Below are 19,747 nucleotides of genomic sequence, written 5' to 3'. Positions count from 1 at the left end.
GAGAATTCTGGAAAACAAGGTGTTTTTTTTATTTGTAGCTATAGCTACAACCTGGCAGCATGGGGGAGGGTGGGAATGTCCTGGAGGGTCAGGGCGTCTCCCAGCCCTCCGCAAGCAGAGTACAAAGGCTGCTCGGGGGGCCGGCCGAGGGTGCGGGTGCAGCAGTGAAAGCAGCAGCACTAAACCTGGTGCCCCCCTCAGGTGGGGTGTCTGGAGGACGGTGGGCAATCCCTGCAGGATGGGCGAGGACTAGACTCCAGGGCGGGGGCCCTGCATCCCTAGACCATGTTGGGTCCTGGGTCAGGGCACCTGGGATGCTAGGGAGGGGCTGGGAATGGGAGGGGCTAGACATCAAAACAATAACTGAGGTGGGGGCAGGTGGTCTCAGTGTGGGTGGTCCACAATGGGGCATGGACTGCGGTCTGAAGAGGGCCTGTCCTCACTCAGGTCTGGGCTCTAGCAGTGTGGCACTTCCGACAGAGCACGTGACCGTCCAGGGGGAAGCAGCCATTGTCATCTGCCTCAATGGACAAGGGCTTCCCGCAGTCCTGGGAAGAAGGAAGGGTGAGGGGCACTGGACCGGAAGGCCCCTGCTCTGCTCCACCCTACCCCACCCCATGCAGCCCCATCTTGGAATTAGAAAGATGCTTCATGGCTCAGAGCTGGTGTCATCGCATTTTCCAGCCACATCCAACTCCCCATCCCTATCCTACTTCCAGTCACCCACTAGGACCTTCCTGCAAGAGGGCAAGCAGTGGGGAGAGCTGCTTCCAAGGTGCTTGCTGCCCTGCCCACCATCACTGTAATAAAATAGAGGTTGGCTCACCTCCATTCGAAGACCTCTTCTCTCAGCTCCTATCTCCCCATCCCCTACCACAGTAAAACACCATGCCCTTCCCTTCTATTGGCTTGTCCCGTTTCTTGGCTTATCCATGACTCAAAGTGACCTCAGAGGCCCCACAGCCCCATTTCCTGCAGTGGCAGGAAGCATTCTGGCAGGACAGATGGGGTGCCACCATGAGCCACCCTCAAAATCACAGCCCTGTTTCCTGAATGCTGGTGCTTTCCACCACCCAGTTAGTAAGCAGCATCTCCCGCCACCTCCTGGTCAGAACCTGCCCAAGGAGTCCAGAGGGATGGCTGACCTCACACTTGTAACACTTCATGTGGAAGTTCTTGTCCAGGGCGACCACTCGCACGGTCTCATCTCGGCCAGGCTCAGGCATGATGGGCTCAGAGCAGACGGAGCACCTCGGGGCGTACTGCCTGGAAGGGGCAGAAAGGGCCAGCCGAGTTAGCCAGGGCTTTCATCCCCGGTGTGCGCACGCATAAGCCAGCTTGTGCAGCAAGGAAGCAGACTTCTCTGCCCTGCATCTCTAGGTGGAGGAAGCTCACCAGAAGGGCCTAAGACTGAGCCACCATGACTGGCCCTCATCAAAGGGAATTTCCTGCCTCACCAGTCACTCTCCCAAAGCAAGGGAGTCTCCCACACACCTGCCACGGTGTTCTCTCCCACTCAATCCTTACTGTCCCATTCACACTGCAGCTCCTGCAGAAAGCCAGCACTGAGGTACCCCTCCCATCCCATCCTGGGTCCCTGACCCTCACCTTCCCCCAGTCCTCCCACCCCATGCACGGTGCCTCTGCCCTGACTGCCTGGCCCTGTGGAGGGATGTGAAGTTGTGGCCACCCCAGATGGAATCCTGAAAGTGTTTACCCAAACACTCTGTCAGAGGTGGGGGTCAGATTCTGCAGTTCCCACAGCTGCACTGAGGTTCTGCGGGTCAGCCTGAGAAAGTAGCCACCTTCTAAACACTATTTCTGGGGAGAAACCAGAAATCCATACAGCTGATCTCCAAAAGAACTTTTAGAACCCAGCCTGTGTGCGAGATGAAGTCGCTCCAGCACACTTCACGAAATGCTGACATACACCCACAATAAGCTTCAGTGATCAAGGGCGAGGGAAGGACCAGCCAGCAGCAGGACTCGATGCCCGGGCCTAAGGCCCCTGAACAGCTACATCCAGATGACTTGGTCCCTGCTGTCTACAGACAGGACGTGGGACCAGAAAACAACACCAGGGGTTTGGGGCTGTCCTGAGGCTAGGGTAGCAAGCAGCCGGGCTACCAGACCAAGCACGGCGGGAACCCAGAAGGCAGGTGGCAAGGTCCTCACTTGTGGTAGTCAGGGACACAGTGGGGCCGGTTGGCCTGGTCCACGATGAAGGAGGTGCCCTCCAGGGGGCGGGCGCAGACCACACAGGTGAAGCAGTGTGGGTGATAGGCCTTGCCCGTGGCCCTCAGCATGCGGTCGGTGATGGGCTCCCCGCAGGTGTTGCACTTCTCCAGGGTGTCCTGAGGAGGCAGCAGGAGGAGGTTGGCAGGGAACCGGCACCCCACAGCAAGCTTCCAGGGCCCGACTGCCCAGCACAGCGCTACTCACAGTGTAGCAGCCCTCGCAGTACGGCGCCCCCTCCAGGCTGTAGAACTGCTGGCCCTGGAGCTGCTGCGCGCACTGGTGGCAGGTGAAGCAGGCGATGTGGAACAGCTGCCCCAGAGCGCGGACGGCTGGCTGCGCCCGGGCCAGGGGTTGATGGCATCGGCCGCAGAGTTCTAGGAAGGCCGAAGAAGACAGCAGTAAATAGAAGGAAGTATGTAGGGCTGCAAGGGATCAGCCAGCTTGGATAGGGAGTGGAGCCACAGCCCTGGCCCCCACCATGATGTGGGGGCAGGGTGGGGGTGTCCCGGTGGGGTGGGCTCACCGTTGACGGCCACGTTCTGCCTCTGAGGATGCTCCATGTCCTGCATTAGCTGCTGGGTCAGCTGCTCCAGCTCCTCCACCTCCTTCAGAGTCAGGGGCCCTGGGGCCCCAGGGGAGCGCACCTGCAATCCCAACACTTTCCTCACACTCTAGAGGGCTGCTGCCTCCAAGAACCCTCCCAGGCCAGCCTACCCGGCTTCTTCCAATGAGGACTTAGCTCCCAGCTCGTGTCCCAGATGCTCAGGCTTGACCCTTAAAGCTTCTCCCTCGTCCCCCTACCCCCGCCATCCCCAGCACCACACAAATAACAGGGGTAGGGGACCTGAGCCTGGATCTCATACAGCAAGACATTTCCACCCGCTTTGCCCAAACCCCCTGAGCGGTCACAGACAGGCCAGAATGACTGGGCGGACGGAGGCCACGCACACAGCAGCTCAGGTCACTGAAGCACTGGACACTCCAGGGCCACGCATCAACTCCACAGAGCATGCTCAGACATCGCCCCCATGGGACGGGCACGCAACGGCGTGCACACACGCGCACACACACCTACCCGGCCTGCCTGCTGCTGAGCAGCCCCTGTCAGCGTGAGGATACAACACAGGCAGGAATTGCAGGTTAAACCCACTGAGCTGTCTGCAAGAACCCAGCCCCACCCCCACACAGAGACCCTGTCCCTCGAGTAAGGGGCTTCTGAACTACCTCACTCAGGTCCCTCCCCAGCAGCCTCAGAGAAGGTCCAAAGGCCACCCCCTAGGCCAGCCCAACCTTCCCATTTAGGGGATCCCGGGGACTGGGGCGGGGGGTGGATGTTAAGGACAGTGCTGCCAGTAACCCTGAGAGGTAACCCTGAGAACTCCGGGAAGGGCTGTCTGACCTGCATCAGCACTGCCAGGAGACACGCCCACAGGAGCAAGTGCACTGGGTGAGTCTTTTCCATGTCTGAAAAAGCCTACCCAGGACCGTGGCCCCATCACTGAGTGTGCTACCTGCAGATGCCTTCATTCCCATAACACCCGGAACTTCCAAAGCCCCCCTGCTACCTCCTCCCATAGCCCCTCTCCCCTCAGCCCTGGCTTCACTGGCCCTCACCCCGATCCCCATCTGTACCCACAGTTGCGTCCTTTCTGCCCAGTGAAGCATGCGTCCATATAAGTCCAACTCTCCAGATCTTAGCCATTTTCCCTTAAGATCCTACCGTCTCTTAACTGACTCATTCCCTGGAACACTCACTTCAACTTTGTCTCCTCCAATCTTCCCTTCCTGGCATCTTGGGGACAGAGTGAAGGGGCTCAGTCAGTCCTTGCTCTCCAGTGCCATTCTAAATGCCTGGCTCCTCCTTCAGAAGCACAGAATCCTCATCTGCATCACCTCCCATGGGTATCCCCGTTCATCAGGACACTCTATCCAGAACTGTCCCCTCTGCCAGCCTGCACCAATGCCACCGCTTCAAACCAAACTTCCATCCTTCTCAGTCATCGTCCATCATGGGACATCCTTGACCTCAGATTTACCTCCAAGTCTCTTGCCAGCGATTATCTGCCTCTCCTCTTCCCCATCCACACCTACTACGTGAACCCAGAAAAGCCTTAGTTTCCCCCGCCCGCAACCCACCTCTGGACTTTGTCCACCATGCCCCAGCCTGGTCCCATGACCATCTAACCCCTACAAGGTTCACTGTCCCTCCGGGCGCCTGCAGCCACCCGCAGCTATCCGGACCAGTCTCCAACCCCAAGTCACACCACCACCCGCTTCCTGTTTCTGCTTCCAAGCTGCAGAAAGCAGTGGAGAGATTGCTGAACACTGCAGAGTGAGCTCACAACACTGCAGCACCCGCACGACCTCCAGCCCGGCCTTCCCCACAGCAGCTGTTCCAGACCTCTCCATCTCCTGAGCCCCCACCTGCTTCGTCCCCTTGCTCGCACCACGACCTCACCTCCCACATGACTGAGGACATGGAAGCCAGCCAGCTTAAGCTCCCTCATCGTCCTTCCTATCCACGCTGCAACCACTCTGTCCTTGCTGTCTGGGATGCCTCTGGGGGAGGAGACATCACCAAGATCTCCTCCAGGGACCGAAGCAGCCTGCCCCTGCTCTCCCACAACACTCACCCTCCATCACCTGCTTCCCCGGGTTACACAGTACCTGAGCCCTTCTCCCCTAACTTGCAAAAACCACACACGCTACACCACAGACTCAAACACACACACCCTCACACATACCCACATACCAGTCACATGCACACACACATCAGACCACACACATACACCACTCACACACACTCACACATATGCCACACCACACGCACACACTCACACATATACCACACCACACACACACACTCACACATATACCACACCACACACACACGCCACTCACATTCAGATAATACCACACCAGGCCAGGCGCGGTGGCTCATGCCTGTAATCCCAACACTTTGGGAAGCTGAGGCAGGCAGATCACTTGAGGTCAGGAGTTCAAGACCAGCCTAGCCAACATGGTAAAACCCCATCTCTACTAAAAAATACAAAAATTAGCCAGGTGAGGTGGCACGTGCCTGTAATCCCAGCTACTTGGGAGGCTGAGACAGGAGAATCGCTTGAGCCAGGGAGGCGGAGGTTGTAGTGAGCATGGGCGACAGCCTGCACTCCGTCTCCAAAAAAAAAAAAAAGATATACCACACCACATGCTCACACACACCACTCACTAACATATATACACATACGCCACTTGTGTGTATATGTGTGAAAGTATGTACGTGCACATTCGCCTGCGCATACTTTCACACATATACCCACAATCACACACCATACACATCACAGACACACCACTCACACATGCACACACCTTCACTCACACATGCACACATGTACTCATATACACATACTTTCACACAATCACACTACACACATCACACACCACTCATACATTCATGCTAACACATGCACATACACTCACATACACCATACCCACACCCACACACTAACACACACACACGCCACTCATATATTCACATATGTATATACAAACACACACACACACCACACTCACACCACTGACACACAGTCCTTCCCTTAGTCCTTTTAAGACCAGGCTACACCAGCAGCCCCACTTCTCACCACCCACTCTCTCCTCAACTCCTCACGCTGTGTTCCCACCACAGGGCACAAACAGGCCATCCCAAGACCGTTGACGATTTCCCAACAGTCTAATCTCTAGCCTTGAGTCCTCACTCCCTCAAATACCCCGCTGAGGAGCTCAGCTCTCTTCTCCAAGTACGCCCTGACTCTCCTCCTGACTCTTCTTCCTGCTCCTCCTGGTCCCTGCTGTCTGCACTCCCTGGGAAGCTCCTCAGCTCCGACCCTGACCCTCCGGCATCACAGTGTCACTGTGCCCCACTACCATGCTAGACATCTCTGGCCCTCTCCTGAAAGCTGGCCCTGAATTTCTAGCTGAATGACGGCCCCAGCTGAAAGTCCTCCTGGGACCTGTTGCTCAAAACGTTGACAGCTGGACCCCTCCTCTTCCCGTCCAAACCATTTCCCCTTTTGGACTTCTCTATTTTGTCAGCAATCCTGTCATCCGCCCACACCCCAATCTCCAAATCGCGCTGGAGACTTTTTTTTTTCCTCTTCCCCTCACCCTTGTCTTCCAATTGCTCATCCCTTGCTAAGTCCTGGAGGCTGTGCCTTCCCGACAGCTCTAGCACACAGCTCTCACATGCGGGGCTTAATTTTCATTGCAGCTAACATTACTATTGTCCAAGAGTGAACTCACACCCATCACTGACTTCCCTCGAATACACATCTCTGCTGGCGAAACTTTCCAGAAAGCTTTCAAAAACACTGCTTTCACCAGCACTCCTGACCCACCCCACACCTACTCAAAAATCATGAATGCCTCTCCAGTGCTCAAGAGCTCCTTGGGTGAGCCACTTCACCTCCTACGCCCTCCAGCCCCGCTTGCCTCTCCAAGTATAGCTCTATCATTTTCCTACAGGAACCTTCCACTTTCTGTTCTCCAAACATCCCTCTCCTCTCTGGATTCTTACGTCCTGCCCATCCTTCGAAGCCTTTCCTAATTTGCCAGGCCCCGAGTTGACTCCCCGGTCTGAGTGCCTGTGACTCACAGGATTCTGCAAAGCTCACTGGCCCTTGGCATTTCTTCCTATGCTGTGTCTGAGTGTAGGCAGACATCATCACTATCAGTGGACTCTATGGATGCTTGGACTAGGTGACCATCAGGGTCATCTTCGTCACCAGAAATTGGACGATCTTATTTCCTGAACTAGAAGGCAAGAACCATTTTGTAATTATAGCTCTTCTATTTTGAGAGTTCCTGTGCTAGACACAGAACCCAACACTCTCTAGGTATTAGCTCACCTAATCTTCACAACCACTGTATGGAGTAGAGAATGTTAAAGATTGAGAAACTGAGGCTCAGGGTTCACCTAACTTGCCCAGTCTAAGGACTTGAGAGAAGCTGAGCCAAGAATTCTATTCCAGGTCCATCTGACAACTGAAGGCTGAGCTTCTTGCAGAGATCTCTTCCCTCCCATGTCCTACCCTCCTGGGCACAGAACACAGTGCCTGGCACGTGGTGGATGCTGGCTCAACCAGTGTTTACTGGGGCTGTCTCTTATCTCCAAGCCCTCAGGCAGAAAGAGTGCTCAGAGGAGCAGGGAGATTAACTCAAGACCCAGGAATGGGAAAAACCAAGGTGGAACTGGTGATCTCATCCCTCCCTTTAACTTTCTGGGGTAAAGGCACAAGGAAAGGTCCACCAGATCCTCCTAATTCAGAGCCTGTGCTCTCTGCGCCGTCCCAGCCAGGCCCCACCCAGCCCCACACCCAGCCAGGCCTCTCCTCCAGAGGAGCATGTTCTTACCATTGTTCCACCAGGCTAACCCCAGAGGATGAAAATTCCTATCCCGCCACCCCCGTGTCCACCCTGACTCTCCAATCACCTTATGCTTATGCTCTGGCTCCTGACCCAGCTCCGCCCCAGCGCCCTGGTCCCAAGCCTTGTGCCTCGTCCTATCACCATCCCTCACCTGGGTTTGGTTCTGAGCCGGTGAGGGCACGGGGTGCTGCTTCTCCTGCACTCGGGGCTTCTCCCTCTGCTGAGCATAGGTGAAGCTGGGAGGTTGAGGGGAGCCTGTGCCAGCGGAAGGAGCTTCAGGGTGCCCCAATTTTTGATTTGGCTGTGACCCGGATCCACCTGGCGCTCCAGGACTGAACTTGGAAGCCACAGGAGTAAACTTAGGAGTCACTGGAGAAAACTTAGGGGCTGGAGCCGGAGATGAGGCTGGGGGCCCTCGGGGCTGGGTGTTAGCCAAAGACACAGGCTGGGGCTGGGACTGGACATGGAGTTGGACCTGAGGCTTGGGCTGGGGCTGGGGCTGAACATGGAACTGTGTTTGGCTCGGAGCCGGAGCCGGAGCCGGAGCCGGAACCTGGGGCAGAGGCTGGGAGCTGGAAGGGGACTTCCAAGGAGGCAGGGGTGCTGTGCCCCCAGCTGCAGGCTTAGTACTGGACTTGGAACTGAATGGAGTGGCCACTGGTGGGGGCACATATCCAGATGACACCTGCAAGGGGTGGGAGAGGGAAGAGAAATGCAGTCAGGAGGACACCATCCTCCTTAGTTCTATACCCAGTCTCTCTGGCCCTGAGCCCTGCTATTCCTACTCTCCGGTCCCTTACCCGGGCTTTGAAAGGATCATTCTTGGTCATGTCATCCAGCAGTGAGGACAGAGAGTCGATCTCCAAATCAATACTGCTCACCTTCTCCCTGGGCTAGAGGGTCAGAGGTCAGAGCACCTATTCCATGCCTCTATCCCCCCACCCCCAAGGCAGAGGTGCAGGGGAGGTAAGAAGAAAGGGCCCTCTTCTCCTCTCCTTGGGGGTGTCCAGTGCAGCCGCCCCTCCCAGGCCTCCGTACCTGTGGTGGGGGCGGTATGGGGGCCTCAGGCCCTCCCTCCTCCTCCAAAGGAGGCGGCGGGGAAGGGAAGATCTCCTCCTCCAGAGGCGCAGGGGGAAATGATTCCTCGATCGGGGGAGGGGGCGGCGGGAAGGCACCTCCCAGAGCACCCTCTGCATCGTCGCCATCCCCAGCAAGGGGAGGTGGAGGCAGGGGAAAGTCTGGGGTAGGAAGGAGAAAGACGTCGGCCGGGGTCCCTCTACCCCTCACCCAAGCTCCCCTGAGTTTACCGCTCTAACCCCTAACCCAAGAACTCTCTCAGGGGTCCTAGAGCGTGTGGGGAAGCAAAGGAGGAGCACAGGGCGCCCTGGGAGTACCAGGTCAGGAAAGGCCGGGGGCACTGCCGAGGAGTGGTGCAGCTCCCGTTACACTTCGGAAAACGGACCCGGAGGGGAAGATTCGTGCCCCACATTCCCGCCTCCCACCCCCAGGCGGGGGACTTGGAACGGTCCCAGGAGCCCTGGCTCCCAGCCACGAGCTCCACGATGAGGTAAGAACATCTGCTCGGGACAGGGTGGCTGCGCCCAGCCCCCTCGGCAACAACCTTTCCAGACATCCCCAAATTCCCGAAACCACTGCCCCCCACCCCGGCTCCTGCCGGGATCCATTCCCCAAGCCCCGCCGCATACCTTCCGGGGGCGGCGGGGGAATCTCGCCCACCCGGCCCATCTGTGCGCGCTGGGCCCCGGGTGCCGGGGGAGGCTCGCTGTCCCCGGGCCGGAAGGGATTCACTTTGGGCTTTGGGGCCACCACAGGGCCGAACTTCTTCTGCGGGGCGTAAAAAGCCGGAGCCGAGACCGAAACGGAGATCGCGGGAGACGGGCGGGGGGCCGCCATGGCCGGGCCGGGCTGCTGGGGTGGGTCGCCGGGTTACGCAGCGCGGAGCCGGGCTCAGGAGCCCCGGGCGGTCCCAGCTCCCCTTGGCGACCCCCACTCGCCCCCTCCCGGCGCCCCGCGTCCCCTCCCCGTGGGGCCGCCCTGCCGCTCCCCGCGCCTCACCGCGGGCCGGAGCGTGCGCGCCGCGTCTCGGGTGGCCGCCTAGGCGCTGGGTCCGCCGACTCTGCGTCCCGGTCCGGAGCAGCCTCCAGCCGGGCGGGGAGGGACACACGGAAGGAGGAGGGAGGGAGAAGAGAGGGGGCGGGGAGAGAGCGGCGCCCAGACCATACAAGGAGCGGCCCGGAGAGGGGGCGGGGAGAGCGGGGAAGGGCGGACCAGGCAGGAAACTCCCCCAGGAAGGGGCCCTGATCCTGCCTCAGGCCAGAGGCTCCGCCGAGGTCCGCCCGCCCCCACCCCACTCACTGCCGCCCCCGCCGCCCCAGCCCGGCTCAGACCCCCGCTCCCTGAGCACAGGCCTCTGATGTCATTTCCTGACCTGCCTCCCCCTCCCCGCCCGACCCGCGGGTGCCCGAGATCTGACTCACCGTCCCCCTCCGGGCTTAGCCGGCGGAGGTGGGGCGGGTGCCGCCGAGGTAGCCACGCAGCCCCTATGCGCCTCCGGCCCGGCCCAGCGACCTCTCTCGGGCCTGCCGTTACTCGCTCACCTCCTGCCACCACCCGCTACCCGGCCACCTCCGAGTCCGCCTGGGGTGGCCGAACGTATGGAGCTGGGCTCCAGGGTGCACGGGGATGGGGGGTGAGGAGCGGGGCGTTCTCCCTCCCAGCACCCCCCAGCTGACTCTGTGCTCGGAGGGGTGTGTGAGCCGGAACCTCCAGCATTCTCGGGGATACGAACTTCCAACGCTGGGCAGCCTCTTAAGGCTTCTAGGAATTCGCATCCCCCGCGTCCCAGCCAGCAGATCGGTTGCGAGAGGGACCGTTCGGGCCCGCGGGGCGGGGAATGGAGGTGGGAGGGCGGGGCCGAGGCGGCGGCCGCCTGCGGACTGGAGACCCGGGAGGATAGACGCGGACGCGGGCTGCTTGTCTTTTACGGCTCTTCAGCGCCCACCACGACCCACTCCTCTAGGAGACCCTGGGCGACAGTGGGGCTCTTGGGCATTCTGAGACTGCGCTTGGTGGAGCCCCCTACTGGCCCGACCGGATTTCTCAGACTGCGACTCAGCCCCAGGCTACACGAAAGAAGCCGGACCTGGGTAATTCTTGTAGTCCTTTTTTTTTTTTAATTGCACTGGGAAACTTACCCAATCTCGGCCCCAGTTCTTTCTTCAAACTAAGGAGTCATGGCCTTTCGCCCGCTAGTCCAATATGCACTCCTAGGCGCTTCATTTTCTCTCTTGTCAGCTTTTACTGCCTCCTGAGGCCTTCCTCTTGTTCACACTGTGTCCCGTCCCTCCAAATCCGGCTACACTCTACTGGCAAGGAGCACCTGGACCATGTTTTAGAGATCATCCGAGGACTAACCCCAAAAGTTTATGAAGAGAAAGCAGAGGCCGAGCTGAAGAGATGGACCTGGGTCACACCCAGGTAAAGGCAGGATCTAAGCTGAAACTGGTGTCAGATCTGGTTGCCATGCACCCCTGATATCAGGTGAAGCAACACTGGGCAGGATAGAGCAGAGTGAGGTCAGAGTGTGAAGATTCAGCCTGATGCCCAAACTGACGCCTCTTCATTCTCCCCCGCTCCATCTGTAAAAGTCACGGTTAATCCATCTACTTTATTGCATTATATGGAGAAATAAATGAAATGTCATAGTTGTGTGCTCTATATGACTCAGTATTATTATTCAAATTCCAGTTCTGCCCAGAATGAAAATTCTGACCCGGTTACACTAAGGCGTTTTCCCCCATATGTCCCTTTCTGGGTTGCCAGGCAGATCTCTCAGGGGCCTCGGTATATGCAATGTCCTCTCTTTCCTTCAACCTTATTAAGTCTTTAATTATACCTAGGACGACATCTTAATCACTTTTGCAAACCCCACTGATCTTTTTCTCTGGCATCTCATTGTCTTTGTCACCACCAGTATTTCTCACAGCCACAGGCATGTGTGGCCATGTGTGATGGGAAGTACGCAGTGCACACCTCTCTGACACGCTCAAGCCAGCCCTGGGCCTGTCTCTGAAGACCTGTTAGAAATTTGATACTGGATTTCCTGTGCATGTTGGAAATTGTGTCTTGGGCTTCACAGACCAAAAGTCTCATCACAGATCCTTCAAAATATGGCCCCTTTGGGGAAAAAAAGATAGTTAAGAAGATGATTTCAAGATAACTTCATAGGAATAAAAGCCATCTACCCTCTAAATGTCTCCTTAAGTAATGTGCATGTGCAAAATAGAGTATGTGTAATTGTTAGGCAGCTGAACCTATTTATAAATCAGAAATAGAAGAGTGCGTAGGCAGGCATAGTTTTACTGACAACTAAGAGCATTCAGAATGCAGAATATTCAAGTGAAGACTTTTAAGCCAGCCATTCTAAATACAAGTAGAAACACCCAGAGTATCCCAGAAGAACAGAATCACTGCCTCAGATGTCTCAAGAGGAGCAGCAGAGTCAATGCTCTTAAAATGAAGACAATGGGCTGGGCACAGTGGCTCACGCCTGTAATCCCAGCACTTTGGAGGCCAAGGCAGGCAGATCACTTGAGGTCAGAAGTTTGAGACCAGCCTGACCAACATGGTGAAACCCAGTCTCTACTAAATATACAAAAATTAGCCTGGTGAGGTGGCGGGAGCCTGTAGTCCCAGCTACTGGGGAAGCTGAGTCAGGAGAATCGCTTGAACCCGGGAGGCGGAGGTTGCAGTGAGCCAAGATCACGCCACTGCCCTCCAGCCTGGGCGACAGTGTGAGACTCCCTCTCAAAAAAAAAAAAATGCAGGAAGTGAATAAGAGTGGCCTTAATGATTGTTGGGCATTTTTCTTAAGTAAGCAATTCTAATTGATATCCTTAGACAGTATGTGCGAAGTACAGCAAATAAGAAGATGTTCCTGAGTAAAGAATGCCCAACAGCTTAAGACCAGCCAGGGAGACAAAGTAAGAAAATGGCCACTGCCCTTTACTACCTAAAACGTCTCCATGCGCCTCCAAGGATTTATAACCATCAGGTACCAGAAAGTTTTCTTCAAGAGTGCACAGCAGAAAGTAGGAAGTTAAGAGCAGTCAGGGAAGGAAAAGGAAAAGACAGTGTCACAACAAAAGAATGATTTCTAAAATGGAAAGAGAAATGCGACCAGGAGGTTCTTTCCATATGCCAACTGCAGATAGATAGAGGTTCACTCACGGGCCAGGCACCACGTGAAGCATTCTGAAAACAGCAACAATAGCAGCCCCCTAATAACATCAACAGCTGTAATAGCAGCACACGCTGAGAGAATGCTTAGAATATTGTTTGAGGTGCAATGCTAAGCACTTTAAATATATTAGCCCCGGCCAGGCACAGTGGCTTACGCCTGTAATCCCAGCACTTTGGGAGGCCGAGGTGGGTGGATCACCTGAGGTCAGGAGTTCGAGACCAGCCTGGCCGACATATAGTGAAACTCCATCTCTACTAAAAATACAAAAATTAGCTGGGCCTGGTGGCACGTGCCTGTAGTCTCAGCTACTCAGGAGGCTAAGATGGGAGAATCACTTGAACCTGGGAGGCGGAGGTTGCAGTGAGCCAAAATCGCACCACTGCACATCAGCCTGGGTGACAGATCGAGACTCTGTCCAAAAAACAACAAACGAACACACATGTATGTGCGTTTGTTTATATATATATATATTAGCCCCTTCTAATCATCACTATAAACCTGTGAGGAATATGCATCATTATCCCATTTTTTAGTTAAGGAAACTGAGGCTAACTGGATGTCGGATTTTTCACCTCCTAGACTGCAAATTTTTTTTTGCAACACAAATATTAAGACTCACCTGCCCCATCCTTGCTTCCATCTTTGTATTCCATCAGTTCTCCTCAGGCCCTCCTACCTGGTCCATCAACAGCCCCTTTCAAGTCTGCCTTCACCCCAACACCCCTACTTTATACCTGTGGGCCACCATTTTCTCTTTCTGTCTCATGACACCATCAAATTCTGTCTGTCTGTTTATGTATCTGTCTACCTGCATGTGAACACATACACACATTTTGTATATGCAAGTTATATGTATACATGCTTTTGTAAAATAGAACATTTCCAGAAGATGTCAAGAATTGTTGACAACACAGCCAGGTGCAGTGGCTCGTGCCTGTAATCTCACCACCTTGGGAGGCTGAGGTGGGCGGATCACTTGAGGTCGGGAGTTCAAGACCAGGCATGGCCAACATGGAGAAACCCCGTCTCTAGAAAAATTACAAACATAAGCTGGGTTGGTGGTGTGCGCCTGTAATCCCAGCTACAAGAATTGCTTGAACCAGGAGGCGGAGGTTGCAGTGAGCTGAGATCATGCCACTGCACTCCATCCTGGGCAAAGGAATGCGACTGTGTGTCAAAAAAATAAATAAATAAAAAGGAATTGTTAACAGTAGTTAATGTTAGGGAGTAGATTGAGGAGGACAGAAGGCTTTTATACTTTTGTATTTTGTCCCTGTGAACATGTATTACTTTATAATCTGAGAAAAGAAAAGAAAGGAGAGAAATGAAAGAGCCGCTGTATCTTTTTCCTGATATCAGAGCACCTCCCTTGCGCTGAGTACTGTGTGCACTCGGCCTGCAGCTTCCCACTTGCTCCCAGATTTACTGTCCCCCTCATCCCACTGGCCTGCATGCCAGTACAAAAGAATCTCTCCCTGGGGGAACTGCAGACACTGTGGATGATGAACCATGGATGAGTTGGACGCGCATCAGGATGAGGTCAGGGTGAAGCACACAGCAAGACCCAGAGACCTTTGCAGTCAAGGCCAAGGTTGAGCAGCCTCCTGCCCTGTCCAAGGGCCACTCCCCCAAGAGAGGGGTGGGACTGACAACCACAAATGCCCACGTTTCCTTCTTTCTTCAGGGTCAGGCCAGGAGGCTGACATCAAAGCATCATCCCCTATACACTTTCCCTCCCATTCCCAACCTCAGTTCAGCCAACATTTACCAATTAATTTCTATATTCTAGGCACTCTGGATATAAAGAAAAATAAACTCAGTTTTGCCCTCAAGAAACCCTCCATCTAGGGGGGAAAATACTTAAGTAGATAGTTTTAGTATAATAAGTGTTAAGATTAGAAAAAACATTTTCTAATCACCCACCCAATAGAGCTGGCTTGGTGTGGCTACTAACTACAATGCCTGGGTGGCCTTCTCATCATGTAACCTCATTATTATCCCACCAGATCAGAAGCAGCAGTGAGGATTCCAGGACCAGGGAACCAGAATCTACATAAGGCATCCAGGGAGCAGAGGTCAGAGAAGCAGGAGAAGGCAGGAGTCCTCTTATCCCAAGTGCTGGGCCAGATGGGCACCCAAAGGCACTGCAAGCGTCAGCAGCCAGAAATGTGTGGTGGGTGGAAGGGGCAGAGCGAGGCAGATGGTCAGATGGCGAGGAGTCAGCAACCGAGGGAGCTGAGAAGGGCAGACAGGAAAAGAGACCCAAGGCACCAACAGCAGCACAGCCAGGTTGCTGGCACCGAGGCAGCCACTAGTGGAGCATCAGCTGCCTTCATTCTCTGTGCACCCAGAGGAAGCCAAAATCAGAGAGCCTGGCCTAGAAGCTGGAGTGTTTGTCACTGAAAATAGCTGACTAAGTCACTGGCGGGAGTAAACATTGCAGAGAGTGGAGGTTGAGTGTAGGTAGATAACCCATCTTGCTTGAGGTGACAAGTACTAGTTGTCTCTAGTTGCTCCCTCACCTCCACTTCCTTTAATAAGGTGGGCTTCAAATGAAGAAACCCACTAGGCTGAACTGACACAGGAAGTGGGTGCTTCTGAGTCACCCTTAGAGCTTGCTCAAGCTTCCTTAGGCTGCCCTTCCTGCCACCCGGTCTGTAGTTATTTATGCCACCCCCAGAGATGTGACTTATGTAGCCAATGGACACTGTCTCAGAAAAAGGGAACAGGTGGACCTACTCAGGTCTACCAACAGCAGACTCAGACTCTCAACATGCCTGAGCAAGCCAGTAGACAGGCCTTTGTACCCAAGCGTGAGATGCTACCAGAAGACAGTCGTCCCATTCAACTAGCTCCCTGGTTCCAGCAAAGTTGTTCCAGGGTGCCTAAGAATAGTGGAGTAGGGCAGGCCCAGCACAGTGCATTTGCTCTATACATTTGCTGACTGAAACTGAGTTCCAGAACCATTGAAAGCTCACTCTAGATCAAGGCAGGCCCTGTATTTGGTAAAGCTTAAGGACTTTTATTGCGTCACTAATTATTCATTCATTTATTCAGCAAACATTTATTGGGCGCCTACTTTGTGCAGGACACTTTGTTAGGTGCTGGGGACATAATAATGAGCAAAGACAGGCATGATCTCAGCCCTTGGTAAGTTCAGGCCTTTGGAGGGTCTCCTAGGAGAGATAAACACTAATTAAATAATGACAGACAAATGCGAAACTGCAACTGTTACAGGAACCTCAAGAGAAAGGAACAGGATGCATCCGGTAGAGCCTGTACGTGGGAGATGTGACCTGGTTGGGGAGCTCAGGAGAGGGAAGTCCAAGCAGAGATCTGAAAGGTAAGCAGAAGTTAAGTACGCAAAGTGGAAGGAGAGAAATATTCCATGCAAAAGGAGAAGTGTTTGCAAAGCCCTGTGACAGCTGTGGGCGCACTAGAGACCCCAAGGCAGGTAGGTGTGGCTGGAGTATCAAGAGAGAGATTCCTCACCGGAGACACAGGGTGAGGAAAGGCTGGACGGGTGGGTGCAGAGAGGTTGCAGAGCATGTGAAAGGGTTTCAACTTGATCCTGAGAGCAATGGGGAGCTGCTGCAGGGTTTTCGATTGAAAAGAGGGTCATGAAGAGACTTGGGAATTTTGAAAGTGTCACCCTAGGGGCAGTGCGGAGAGTCACAGGAAGGGCCAGTGCAGATGTGTGAAGGACAGTTAAGAGGTTCTGGTAGAGCTCGAGGTGAAAGGGAGGAGATTTGTGGAAATGGACAAAAGTGGATAGAGTAGAGAGCTTTTTAGGACATGAACTCGTCCACAGAAAGAATGGGACAGAGGGAGAAAGAGACATCACAGGCCCATCCCAGCTTCTGCTTGAAAGTACTCTCCGCTGAAAAGTACAGGTCTGGGAGTGAAATTGTTTGTTTCATTCTGGACGTACTGAGAACGAGTAGGCGCACAGTGGGCAGTAGGATATCCAGGTCCAAGGCAGAGAAAAGAAAATTATACTGAAGATCCACATTTACAAGTCATCTGCCTCCAAATAGCAATTTGAAGCTGTTATTGGCTGAAAAAAAATCACCTATCAAATATTGCATGAACAGTCGAGAGGGCTAGGATATGGGCTTTGCTGGATTCTAGCATTTTATGGATAGATGGAAGAGGGAGGTATGCACTTTCTGAGTAAAAGTCACCCTTACTCAGATGCAAGGCACATGTGCTCTTCCCCAGGCCTCCGTGTCTCTGCCAGCGGTGAAGTAAGGATGCTTACTCCTCTCACTTCTCCTACACTGTGAGCGCAGGAGTGCCTTGCCCACAGTTGCTCGCCTGGAGACCACCAGAGCTAATTTTATTAAGTCCCGTATTTAGTCCCTTTTATTAACCCCAGAATGTCACTTATGGAAAGAAGCCCTAAATTCCTTGCTCCCGCTATACCTTGGTCCCTGGCTCAACTCCTGGAAACTAGTCCAGGGTGCCTTCAGAGCATGCAGGCCCTTTTCAGCAAGCATTCCTCTTTTTTGAGCATCCTCTCTCCTTCTTACTCTAACCTGGACCATCCCTGAGGATATACCTCCTCGGCACCCCCCACCAAGTGGCAGACAATGTTTTCCCCATAGCCCTGAATGTGGAACAGATATCTCTTTGAACTCTCATTGCTATATCCAGACAATTCTCCCTCCCTCCTTTCTAAAATCCCCCAGTTTTGAATGTCACATGATTAAACTACACAACTACTGCCCATCCTACATAGTCATCTGTTGCCCTGGGTCACACACCCTCATTTCTTTCTCTTGCTCTGTCACCCAGGCTGGAGTGCAGTGGTGTGATCTCGGCTCACTACAACCTCTGCCTCCCAGTTCAAGTGATTCTCCTGCCTCAGCCTCCTGAGTAACTGGGATTACAGGTGCACACCACCACACCTGACTAATTTTTGTATTTTTAGTAGAGACGAGGTTTCACCATGTTGGTCAGGCTGGTCTGGAACTCCTGACCTCAAGTGATCCGCCTGCCTCAGCTTCCCAAAATGCTGACATTACAGGCATGAGCCACGGTGCCTGGCCAAGAGTAAAAATAAATGAATAAAAAGAAAAAAATAAATGAATAAGCCTATATACCCGAACATGTAATCACTAATGGTGTAACCACTATTTTTAAAATTATTTATTTATTAATTATTATTATTTTTTAATGTTTTTGAGATGGAGTTTTACTGTTGTTGCCCAGGCTGGAGTGCAGTGGCATGATCTCGGCTCAACTGCAACCTCTGCCTCCCAGGTTCAAGCGATTCTCCTGCCTCAGCCTCCCAAGTAGCTGGGATTACAGGTGCCCACCACGATGCCTGGTTAATTTTTGTATTTTTAGTAGAGATGAGGTTTCACCATGTCGGCGAGGCTGGTCTCGAACTACTGATCTCAGATGATCTGCCTGTCTCAGCCTCCCAAAGTGCTGGGATTACAGGCATGAGCCACTGTGCCCGGCCTTAAAAATTATTAATGAGGTATTTTACTTTTTTGGCACTAAGTCATGGGAATTTGGTGTGTATTTTACACTTACAGCATGTCTCAATTCACACTAGTCCCATTGCAGGTGCTCAAAGGTTACACATTGCTGGTGGCTCCCACATTGCATGGCAAGTTCTAAATAGACCCTGAGCCATCTCTATACAATCCTAATTTTAAGCCACACTTTCTCCAACCAACTCCTTCTATTTTTCTACTCATTCTCTTTTTGTGCTTCGACAATCCCTTGGCCCACTGGGACCTGCCATTCATGTCCATACCAGCTCACATTTCCTGGACAATCATTAGAGTCACTCCCTTACATCTGTCTCAACTTCCTGTGCCTCTTTCTCACCCTGTGGTGCTCATTTGGCAAAACCCCAGCCTGGGCTGAGTCCAATTCTACCAACTCCATACCTGCACCCACGCAGCTGGGTGGCGCTACAGAAAAACACACAGCCCTTCTGCCAGGTCTCATTGGAAACTCCATGGCTGTGAGCTGCAGATGCCATCTGACCATTCTACATCCTGATAAACATACCAGTCTCGTTTTTCCACCCACTCTCCCACTCTCACTCTCTCAGAAGGCTTCTAGACCTCCTCTCTCTCCACTTCTCCTTCCACATCCTCATGCATAGCTGATGCCTTGCTTCCTGTTGCAAGGAGAAAATTAAACAAATTGAAAAAAAACCTTTCCTAGGCTCTACCTACATCGAATCAAACTAATCCCACATGCTCTCTGGCCTCATCTCCCAGCACTCATTTTGCCTCAGCCACAACGGCCTTGTTACTGTTCCTCCAATGTGTAAGGCACATTCCCATCTCAGGGCCTTGCATTTGCTAGTTTCTCTGCTGGGAAGGTTCTTCCACAGACATCTGTATGGATCACCCCGTTATCTCCATCATAGCCTTCCTCACATGCTGACCTCTCAGTGAGGCCTCCCATGACCATCCAGTTTAGAATGACATATACCAGCCCTTTCATTATTATCCACCTCTCCTTTTTTTTCTTTCTTTCTTTTTTTTTTTTTTTTTTGAGACAGGGTCTTGCTGTGTTGCCCAGGCTGGAGTGCAACGGCATAATCATGGCCCACTGCAGCCTCTACCTCCCAGGCCCAAGAGATCCTCCCATCTCAGCTTCTCAAGTAGCTGGGACCACAGGCATGTGCCACCAGGCCTGGCTAATTTTCTTTTTCTTTTTGTAAAGACAAGGTCTCCATATGTTGCCCAGGCTGGTCTTTAACACCTGAGCTCAAGCAATCCTCTCACGTCAGCCTCCCAAAATGCTGGGATTACAGGCATGAGCCACTGCCTTAATTTTTCTTCATAGCAA

At 53.5% G+C, this 19,747-nt stretch overlaps 2 protein-coding genes across 3 annotated transcripts; one reads left to right on the top strand and one right to left on the bottom strand.

Moving 5' to 3' along the window:
- Positions 1 to 5: 5 nt before the first annotated feature.
- On the bottom strand, positions 6 to 10,717 carry ZYX (zyxin). 2 transcript variants are annotated; one of them, XM_024250336.3, is made up of 10 exons: positions 9,739 to 10,717; positions 9,369 to 9,591; positions 8,701 to 8,900; positions 8,463 to 8,555; positions 7,814 to 8,347; positions 2,762 to 2,882; positions 2,443 to 2,612; positions 2,176 to 2,354; positions 1,146 to 1,266; positions 6 to 548 (listed from the first exon to the last, which is right to left on the bottom strand). In XM_024250336.3, the coding sequence occupies exons 2-10, from the start codon at positions 9,574 to 9,576 to the stop codon at positions 444 to 446; spliced, it is 1,731 nt and encodes a 576-aa protein (XP_024106104.2). In that variant the 5' UTR covers positions 9,577 to 9,591; positions 9,739 to 10,717; the 3' UTR covers positions 6 to 443. The 2 variants fall into 2 exon arrangements, with proteins under 2 accessions (XP_024106104.2, XP_024106105.2); XM_024250337.3 differs by having other exon boundaries at positions 9,369 to 9,588; positions 9,739 to 10,103.
- FAM131B-AS2 (FAM131B antisense RNA 2) lies at positions 8,900 to 11,400 on the top strand. Its single transcript, XM_024250338.3, has 3 exons — positions 8,900 to 9,229; positions 10,703 to 10,829; positions 10,978 to 11,400. Exons 1-3 carry the CDS (start codon positions 9,225 to 9,227, stop codon positions 11,110 to 11,112), a joined length of 267 nt encoding a protein of 88 aa, XP_024106106.2. The 5' UTR covers positions 8,900 to 9,224; the 3' UTR covers positions 11,113 to 11,400.
- Positions 11,401 to 19,747: the final 8,347 nt, after the last annotated feature.

The sequence above is a fragment of the Pongo abelii genome, chromosome 6 (genome assembly GCF_028885655.2).
Source record: "Pongo abelii isolate AG06213 chromosome 6, NHGRI_mPonAbe1-v2.0_pri, whole genome shotgun sequence".
NCBI classification, from domain to species: domain Eukaryota; kingdom Metazoa; phylum Chordata; class Mammalia; order Primates; family Hominidae; genus Pongo; species Pongo abelii.
This window is presented reverse-complemented; position numbering and strand designations above follow the sequence as displayed.